This window comes from Gymnoscopelus braueri, assembly GCF_963280865.1.
Source record: "Gymnoscopelus braueri genome assembly, chromosome: 21".
Lineage (NCBI taxonomy): Eukaryota > Metazoa > Chordata > Actinopteri > Myctophiformes > Myctophidae > Gymnoscopelus > Gymnoscopelus braueri.
This window is the reverse complement of record NC_137623.1, coordinates 15,673,810-15,683,899: the sequence shown is the minus strand read 5'-3', so window position 1 is coordinate 15,683,899 and position 10,090 is coordinate 15,673,810. Positions and strand designations below refer to the sequence as shown.

General features: G+C 43.3%; 1 protein-coding gene across 1 annotated transcript in view; it reads left to right on the top strand.

The window, feature by feature from the left end:
• Positions 1–1,153: 1,153 nt before the first annotated feature.
• The window catches only part of LOC308076892 (coagulation factor VII-like), a gene marked incomplete at its 5' end in the record, with an annotated part of 13,498 nt that continues 4,561 nt past the window's right edge, over positions 1,154–10,090 (top strand). The window contains 4 exons of the mRNA XM_080417410.1: positions 1,154–1,259; positions 5,759–5,950; positions 8,798–8,911; positions 9,295–9,435. Of these exons, the coding sequence (XP_080273536.1) occupies positions 1,154–1,259; positions 5,759–5,950; positions 8,798–8,911; positions 9,295–9,435 (553 nt within the window). The remainder of the gene's footprint in view (positions 1,260–5,758; positions 5,951–8,797; positions 8,912–9,294; positions 9,436–10,090) is intronic.

The window sequence follows — 10,090 nt, the reverse complement described above, 5'->3', positions numbered from 1 at the left end:
ATGGCACATTAGGGGTCCACTAGGATAGTGGTTCTCATACGTTTTATTTTCAAGGACCTCCGTAACTCTGAGAGTGTAAAAATGGAACCAAATGGACCTGTAATGACCACCACAAGCCCGCATGGCGATGACCCCTGGTCATCTGTAGAGGCCCGAGGGGGCGCGGTGGCGCAGTCGGTAGCACTGTCGCCTCACAGCTAGAAGGTCCTGGGTTTGATTCCCGCCGGGTATGCTGTGGGGCGCTGAGAGCGTGTTCTCTCCTCCGCGTCATCAGCGCCCATACCCTAGGTGGGGTTGGCGAAAGGGCCTTTCTGCAGTGTGGAGTTGCATGTTCTTCCCGCGTCCCCTAGGGTAGGTATCCTCACAAAAAAAACATGCAGTAATCCTGGTCTCTATACTGCCTCCCCCTGGTCAGCCGGGGCGTCTGATGGAGGGGAAGGGAACTGGTTGGAATAACGTGTTCCTTCCACGCGCTACGTCCTACCGGGGAAACTCCCCCCTGTCAGGTGATAAGAAGCGGTCTCCTCATGCATTGAAGGAAGCATGAGCTCAGTTCGGGGCTCTCCCCAGGCTGGCAGAGGGAGAGTAGCGCCCAGGATTACAAGCTTAGGCATTGGCACTGGGGGAAAAAATTGGGTTACAAAATCGTGGGATAAAAATGTAGGTAAAAAAAAATCTCTAGAGGCCACACAGCACGAGATTAAAATGTTGGTATGATCTTGCGTCCATGGCATGTTGCCAAAATGCCAAAATGTGAAGTGGCCTGTTAATAGCACCATGGGTGGAGGTTCTTCCCTGGCCTACTGGGGGTGTGTGCAAAGTTTCACACCGATTGGTGCAGCTGTGTCTGAGATTTGCTTTTCAGAGCCGCACAGACTCACAGGAACAAAAAAAAACATAATCTGCAGCGCCCGGCCTTGTGCGTGTGTGCGTGCTTTTGTTTGTGTCTAAAGTGCGACAGATAAAATGTGTGTGGTGTGTGTTTGTACACTTGTATACGTGTGCAGGATGTGTGGTGTGTGTGTGCGTGTGAGCGTGTGAGCGTGTGTGCGTGTGTGTGCGCATGCGCGCATGCGTTAACTCTGTATGTGTGTTTTGCACAGGAAGCTGATTTTGTTGTTGATGCAGTTGAACTTTGCTCAGGCGTTCAGTAATGGCATCTCTCAGCAGAACAGACAGACACGCAGACACGCGGACAGACGTACTGACCCTCCTATGGCTCTTCTTATGTATCCCACACTGCACCGGGGATCCTACAGGTAGGCTTAAGGGGAACGTGCTCTTCTTCCTGTGTTTAAAAATGGATATTACGTGTTGTTTGTCAGTCATGTGCTGTTTTGTGGTTTTAACAGGGGGGGGGGGGGGTGGGTCATTTGAGGGTATGACAATTGCCTACCCCCTAGTGCAGTGGTTCTCAAAGTGTTTGTGTCAAGGACGCCCAAATGTATAAATATATTTAGCCGCGGACCCCCCATCTGAAAAAGGTTTTGTGACAGGGACCTGTCGTGGAATTCTGGATCAATCAATCAATCAGCAATCGATGAGGCACATAGGAGTCGAGACAATATTCTAGGTGGTGGTGATTATGCTTTATGTACATGATATCATGATCAGAAGTACATTAACACTCATGTCAGTGGTACGGTAGTTCTGCCTGGAGCACAGGGCAGAGATCATAGTTATACTGTTAGCTGCCTGAAGGACAAACTGAACCATAACAAGATAGGCTGTACCAAAACAATAGCAATTAGGCCTAGTGGAGGCTCTTACAAGCTGTCAAATATCATAATGTATTGTAGAAGTATTATAAGTGATGGTAACATATAAAGGTTAGATATAAGCAGCCATATAATTTCTTCCTCAGACCCCCAGAAGAGAAGATATTTGTTTTCAAAAAGTTCAATATTATTCAAAATGTTGTGTGTTCAAAAATAGCAGCGTGCTGTGAGCTTGTACATCTGCTATTTTTGACTAGCCCAATGTATAAATGTATGGATAAAGTGTTTAAAATGATTGTGATGCTGTATTAACACATTTGGCTGGGGACTCCCCTGGAAACCCCCCCAAGGACCCTTAGGGTTCCCCGGACTCCACTTTGAGAACCACTGCCCTAGTGTTCACATTCAACCTCAAATTCACTTATTTTTTGCATATTTTCTCCAGTTCAGAAGAGTGCGTCTAAATCCATGCCCTTCCATGTGTCATGTTACACATGTCATTATAGATATCATTTGCGTTTTATTGTTTGCAACCATACGTTTACTTTCAACCTGGCCTCCCTATCTTTGGCATGTCGTTATAGGCAAACATTTCCAAACATGTTCTCATTTTTCCCTCTAAGAATTGTGAAAATAGCGGATCTACTATTTTCACTGTTTTGGAAATGGGCCTTAAAGGAGTAGTTCACCCAGAAAATGACTTATTTTCTATCAATCACACACCCCGTGAAGCCTTGAATTTGTGGATTTTATTAGTTTTTTTGTCGCATGCCAATAATTTGATGACCGGGTCATTGGTCAGTAATGTAAATGTCTACGGTAGGAGACTCTTTGAGACTCTTTGAGTCTCCTACCGTAGAAAATTTTGGCTAAGGAATGCGACAAAAACAAAAAAAAATGGCTGTGTGATTGATAGAAAATATATATATATATTTTTTTGAAACTACATGCTTTCTCTTCCTGGGAAGTTAGCATGCTGAGATAGAAGCCGTTGTTCTTGCATTCACACAAATACAAGTTTGAAATGTTTGAAATTAACAAACCTGCCTACCGATGATGTCACTGATGGGCAGAGCCTGTCAACAAAATGGGTGCGGTCACTGGTTAGTGAAACTTCAGTCTAAACATGATGATATAAAACAATATGCACATTGAAACTGTTGCACATTTTATACACAATATATAAAAATATGGACTTAGAAAACCTGAGTTGAACATCCCCCACCAACTGCCACACAGGAGTTCCTGAGGCCAGACTAGAATCAGTGGTTTGAGTAGCACAGACTCCCTGTACTTATACATATGTGAGCGGACAGTGCTTTAGGCCGCAAGGGGGCATTTTATTACAGATTGTTGAAGTCGAGAATATAAGCTTTCATATGATGTATCATTCATTGAAATTGGAACACATTTGAAGAAGATGTGACCATTTGAATCTTGTTATCTATAATAGGCCAAACTGAGATAATCCCTTCTAAAGAATTTCCACTTCTAAGCACCTCTCAGCTCCAGGTAATGGGCGTGAACAATGGGTAATTTATTCAGCCTAGCCACTCCTCTACTCACTCCCCATTGAAACCTTTCAGTTAGCTGTCCACACTATAGAAATTTGATGCAACACAATTAAAATGTTGCCCACTGCCACAACACATAATTTTTGGATTTTACTGTGGAAAGTAACTAAGTACATTTACTCAAGTACTGTACTTAAGTACATTCTTTTAGGTATTTTATACATAGGCTATTTGAAAATAGCCGATCTACAAGCTCACAATGCGCATTGCAACGTGTTGTGACCTTGTAGATCAGCTATTTTCAAACATTTTAGTACTTTTACTTTAGGTACTTTAAGTATATTTTGATGCCAATACTTTTGTACTTTTACTTTGATTGAACTCAAGTAACATTTTGAGCACAGGCCTTTTACTTTTTATATTGTGGTATTGCTACCACCAAGTGCTTCTTCCACCACTAAATTTGACCCACTGGTAGTCAACTAATAGTCGAGGTTTACCTATTAATAATAAAGACACGCACGGCGTCCTGGCTTAACTCCAACCTGGTGTTTGCACTCTCCATTTACAACACGTACATCTACATAAACGTTCAGATTTAAAATATAAAGTGCTTACATCATGGCCACGGATGTTACAATTCATCTTCCGTATTGTTCAATAAAAAGCATTTTAATCCGATCGGCGGCCATTTTCTCATAGAGTTATAATGTATCAGAGTGCAATACACCCCCCAACCGCTACGGCCGCGTAGTTGGAAAAAAAACGGAGACAATGGCCACCAATCGGATCAAAATGCTTTTTATTGAACGATACGGAAGATACGGGTACGTATGAGGGCCCGTATATAATTATAACACCCCCGTGGCCATGAGATAAGCACTTTATATTTGAAATCTGAACGTTTATGTAGATGTAAGAGTTGTATATGGAGAAATGCAAACACCAGGTGTAAGTTCAACCATGACGCTTGACATCGAGCTAACAATGCTAAGCTCGTCGACTAGAGGGAGGGAAACTAGAGGGAGCGTAAACAACAATCTGGTACCACCCACCCATAAAACAAACATGGGCAAATTCTCCTTCTATAGCACAGCCACCAAGGAATGGAATAGTCTAACCCCATCCCTCAAAAAATGCAGTTCGCTGGGCTCATTCAAAACAGCCCTAAAAACTAATCTTTCTGGAGGCCGAAAGAGGAGCTAGTACCAGTTTCCCTGTAGACAGACGACCCACCCCCTCCTCTTTTTTGTACATATTTTGTATTTCCTCATGCTTTTTTTGTATATAATTTTTATTTTTCCATGCTTCCCCCCCCTTTTTTTGTACATTTATTTTTTATTTTATTTTTTCCATGCTTCTTTTTTTTGTACATAGTGGTATTTTTTCTGTATTATCTGTATTTTCATGTTGATTTTGAACTGTTTGGTTGCTACTATATATGTCTATGAAATTAATTCAAGGACCCCAACGGAAACAATTCCGGAAGGACTTTTTTGGCCGGACCTTTTAGACAAAAGCATTATAAATGTAACTGTGTTGTTTTACATTCTTTTGCCTAATAACATTTTCAATCAATCAGACTAGCCTCGTCACTCCACTGTTGTTTTTGTCCAAGTTTGAAATTCTTCCATACAAACGAACGTCGAGCCGCCTGTTGGTTTAGCTGGGGCCGCCCTCAACTATAGCTGCTGTGTTTGCAACATGTGAGCAACATAATTTCTTTGGTTTGGGGTGTTTTTGTAACATTGAAAATGAATGAATAATCCTTTCTGCTGAGCAGATCAGCGCGACTTAAGCTGTGCGCAGCAAGTTTAGCAACACCACGGTTTCAGTTGCCAGTTCTGTGAGAGAAATAAGCAACCAGGTCCAGGAAAACGAGCCCAAAAGAAGCGACAATGGGCCACATGAGCACTTTAAACCTACTGTATACATCGGCTATTTGAAAATAGCAGATCTACAAGCTCACAACGCGTCGCATCGCGAGCAACGTGTTGTGAGCTTTTAGATCTGCTATTTTCAAATAAAAATCTTGGGGGCTAACTTATAATAAAAATACAAGGCAACACTGGCTCATCGTGGGAAGATAAGCGGTGCTCAGAGTGAAACCGGAGAACACCAGCCATGACCAATCGAAACCCTCTGCAAATCTCGGCCAAGTGTCTCTCCACCCCCCAAAATAACACACAAACTCGCAAATTAAGCAGCCTACTTTGCCATATAAATGTAACCATTTAATGATTCTAAAAAGAATACAAACCCTCTTTAACATTCGAACTGTGTTAATATGAAGAAAAAAAAAACGAAAAACACAACAACAAAAAAATCGCATTTAATTTGCTGTTTACTACCATTTCTCTACTGGCGAGTTGTTCCCCAAATCTCCAGCCCTGCTCACATATGTACACACAAACACACACATAATATATCATATACAATTACACATCAACACACCATCACTCATATTACCAATGCACCCATGCATATTACCAGACATATCTGTCTGTCTGTTTGTCTGTCTATCAGCTCCGGTCTTCCTGAACAGAGAGGATGCCAGCAGGGTTCTCCAACGTTCTCGCCGAGCCAACTACTTTCTGGAGGAGCTGAAAGCAGGAGATCTGGAGAGAGAGTGTCTGGAGGAGAAATGCTCCTATGAGGAGGCCAGAGAGATCTTCATCTTCCCTAAACAACTAGTGAGGCCCTGCTACAAGGCCAGGGGTCTTCAACAGGGGGTCAAGGACCCCAAGGGGGTCCTCTGAGATACTGCAGGGGGGGGGCCGCCAAATCTTTGTGTGATAGGGACCTTATAATTTACATTTTTACATGAACCACTTGAACCCTTGCATCCCTATTTTTGGGGAACCGTAGCCAAGAATAGCAGATCTACAAGCTCAAAATGCGTCTTCGACGTGTTGAGAGCTTGTAGATCGGCTATTTTCGGCAAAGCGGTTTGGTGTAGAGGGGAAAAAAGAGCGGACCAAGTACAGAGCTAAAGGTGAAGTTCACAAAGTATTCAGGGTTTAAGTCGTTAAATGTCTAAAAACAGACAATTAACATGAATCAAATATGTAGTGGGGGTACCTGCTTCATCTCTCTCTCAGCTAAGGGGTCCTTTGCCTGAAAAACGTTGAAGACCCCTGTACTAGGCTACTAGTATTAATTTATTAATGGTAACCGGAAGCTCGCACCACAAGAGACTCGCCCCCATTTTTCTCCCACAGACCGCTCGCCCCCAGCGGTTCTAGTATTCTTGTCGTTGCTGTCCGGTAGAAACCAGCTAACTCCATTTTGATGCTTTTGCATTTTTTAATCATACCATAAATCAGTACAATTGAACACCCTTTACGTATATGTGTTGTTAAAAAAACTATTGAACCAATGAAAAGCATTTAAAAAGCGCTTCTAACAAAACCAGCTAACTCCATCGGATCCTCAAACTTTCTGCTAAACCAGTTAACTCCACCGGAGTTAGCTGGTTTTGCTGACCTCCAACCTCATTGTGAGCTTGGAGGGCCATTCAGCTGTTCTTATCAATGAAGAACAAAACCTCCTAACTCCACTTTTTTTCATTTCCCGAAAAATGTTAGCTGGTTTCTGGCGGACAGCAGAGATATGCTAATACGTTTACGGTTAGGCATAGTTTTACAGAGGTTACGTTTAGGAATAAGGTTAGGGTTAGGCATAGCTTTTCTGAGGTTACGTTTAAAAATAAGGTTAGGTTCAGGTATAATTTTTCTTACTTATGTTTAGGTATAAGGTTAGGTTTAGGCAATGTTTTACTGAGGTTACGTTTAGGAATAAGGTTAGGGTTAGGCATGGTTTTACTGAGGTTACATTTAGGAATACCTGAAGGGGACCGCTCCAAGGTCACCGGATTTGACCTGGGGCGAGCGTATTTTGGGGCGAGCGTTCTTGTATTCTTATTAACAGTACTACTACTAGATGCAATATTTGAGTGTCATCAGTGAAATCAGTGGGAAATCCAAACCTTTTTCATGGAGAAAGTGGCAAATTTTCAAGTTGTGAAATGGTCTTCAATCCATAAATCACAACTATAACAGAATATCAGGAGAAGCGTTGAGCAGCGATTTTAAGAATACTTTTGTCTTTTTTGTTTGCAATTTTCAACCCTAACCTTTGAGCTGAAAATAGCCTAATGTACAAGCTCACAATGCCTTGTGCTGCAACACGATTTGAGCTTGTAGATCTGCCATTTTTGACAGCACTATTCTGTTTCTCTCTCCTACAGAAGACTGTTCAATAACACTATTCTCTCTCTCCTACAGAATGAGTTTTGGAAACTATACTCAGGTAAACAGAGCAATGCACATGTAGATATTAGTTTTATAACACATACATTGTACAGTAGCTCATTCATTGTGTGTACGTGCGTGTGTATGATATTCATGCTATCGCTGTGTTCTCTCTATGTTTTGCACCCTGTCCGTCCGTCTGTCCGTCCGTCCGTCTAGTTGCTGTCTGTTTTTCTATTCTCTTTTATCTATTTTGTTTTATATGGACCTATTGTGTCTGAAATTAAGTTTATCATTAGCGTATATATAAAGAACTACCCACTGTGGGTAATGTAGTTTTTTCCTGTGTTGTGTTGTGTTGTATAGTAGTGAACCACTGTGAAGGATTATGGGTAAAGTTGTTTTTTCCCCCTGTGTTGTGTAGTACTGGACCACTGTGCAGTATTATGGCTAATGTAGTTTTCCCCTGTGGTGTGTAGTAGTGGTGGGCCACTGTGAAGGCTTATGGGTAATGTAGTGTTCTTCCCGTGTTGTGTAGGCTAGCTATGTTAGTGCACGACAGTTGCCCCCATAGGCGGGCCCCTGGGCGGGGCTTCTTTTGCTCTATAGAAGAGTTGGGAACGGTGGGCATAGTCACATTCTAATACGGCCCTAATAACCTATCTCAGCAGTGGCCTCAGTCGTTAATTATTAGACTCCCAATCCACTTCTCCTGGGAGTCTGCGTTCGACTCTTTCTTACTTTTTCAAACAACCGCGGACCTTTTTTTTTCGCCGATAAAGTAAGGTTTTGGACCGGACCGTGACGGAGAGGCGCAGTCTCAAGCGAATTTGAGCCACGAGAGGCACCACCTAGCGCGCTAAAGTGCACGAGTTGCCGTGCACGAGTTGCCGTGCACGAGTTGCCGTGCCGAACGCTGCGAAGTTCGCTTGTGCCTACTCAGCCCCGTCCGAGTTATGTACCGATAGGCACAAAATAGTAAATCATGTTGTGGGGACTGCGTTTGACCCAACTGCCACTCAAAGTGACTACTGGCCAATCACAGCGCGTCTTTGCTGGGACTTCCCCAACTCTCAACTTCCGGTCCCCGACTCCTGTGCACTAACACAGCTCACGTTGTGTAGTGGTGGACCACTGTGAAGGATTATGGGTAATGTTGTTTTCCCCTGCGTTATGTTTTGTAGTAAAGGACCACTGTGACGGATTATGGGAAATGTAGTTTTTCTCTGTGTTGTGTTGTGTTGTGTTGTGTTGTGTAGTGAAGGACCACTGTGAAGGATTATGGATAATGTTGTTTTTCTGTGTTGTTTAGTGAAGGACCACTGTGAATCCAGACCTTGTAAGAACGGAGCCACCTGTATGCCTCAGGTCAAAGGTTACTTCTGCATCTGCCGCCACGGTCACCAGGGACGACACTGCGACAAAGGTGATGAGATTACAGACTCAAACACTGGTAAATGTAATCTGATATTAAATGTAATCTGCTAATCAAAACACATGTAGAATATAGTAGGATATGCTTTTTAAATAGATTATTACATTATTATTATAATGATAATATATCGTCCTACAGCTCTCTCTATAGATACTCTCTCTCTCTCTCTAGCTGTGAGGGTGTTCTATGGTTGTCTCTATAGTAACTATCACTCTCTCTCTCTAGCTGTGAGGGCGTCCTATGGTTGTCTCTCTCTCTCTCTCTCTCTCTCTCTCTCTCTCTCTCTCTCTCTCTCTCTCTCTCTCTCTCTAGCGGTGAGGGCATCCTACGGTTGTCTATATAGTAACTCTCTCTCTCTTTCTCTCTCTCTATAGCGGTGAGGGCATCCTACGGTTGCCTCTATAGAAATGGAGGATGTGAACACTTCTGCAAAGAGTCCCCGAATGCGACGCACGCCTGCCACTGTCACCATGGTTATGGCCTGGCTGCCGACAACACCAGCTGTCTGCCTCAAGGTCTGGCCTACATCTCCCAGCATGCTTTGTGTGTCTTAAGAGCTTTTTCGTTTTGTTTAATTTACATTGCCTCTCTAAGTGTTACCATGACAACCCTATTGTTGGGTCACTGGGATGTATATTTTGGTCAAGAGAGGCGAGCGTTCGATTACCACCGGGGACGCTGTGGGCGCTGGGGTCGTGTCGTGTCCTCTCCTCCGCGTCATTGCATGTTCTCCCCGTGTCCCCCAGGGTAGGTACCCTCACAAAAAACATGCAGCAATCCTGGTCTCTATACTGCCTCCCCATGGTCAGCCAGGGCACTTGATGGAGGGGAAAGGAACTGGTTGGAATAACGTGTTCCTTCCATGCACGCGCTACGTCCTACTGGGGAAACCCCCCCCCTGTCAGGTGATAAGAAGCGGCTTGCTAGCTCCTCATGCACTGAAGGAGGCATGAGCTCAGTTCTGGGCTCAACCTAGGCTGGCAGAGGGAGAGTAAATCCCAGGATTACATAGGCAATTGGCACTGGGTGAAGAAAATGGGTTACAAAATCGTGGGATAAAAAAAAGAGGCAAGCGTAAATGGTTAAATGAAGTAGGGATGTTCAAATCCCATCAAATGTAAAGAATATTATTTACATACAGTAGCATGTTGTTTAGGCAGATGCTAGGTT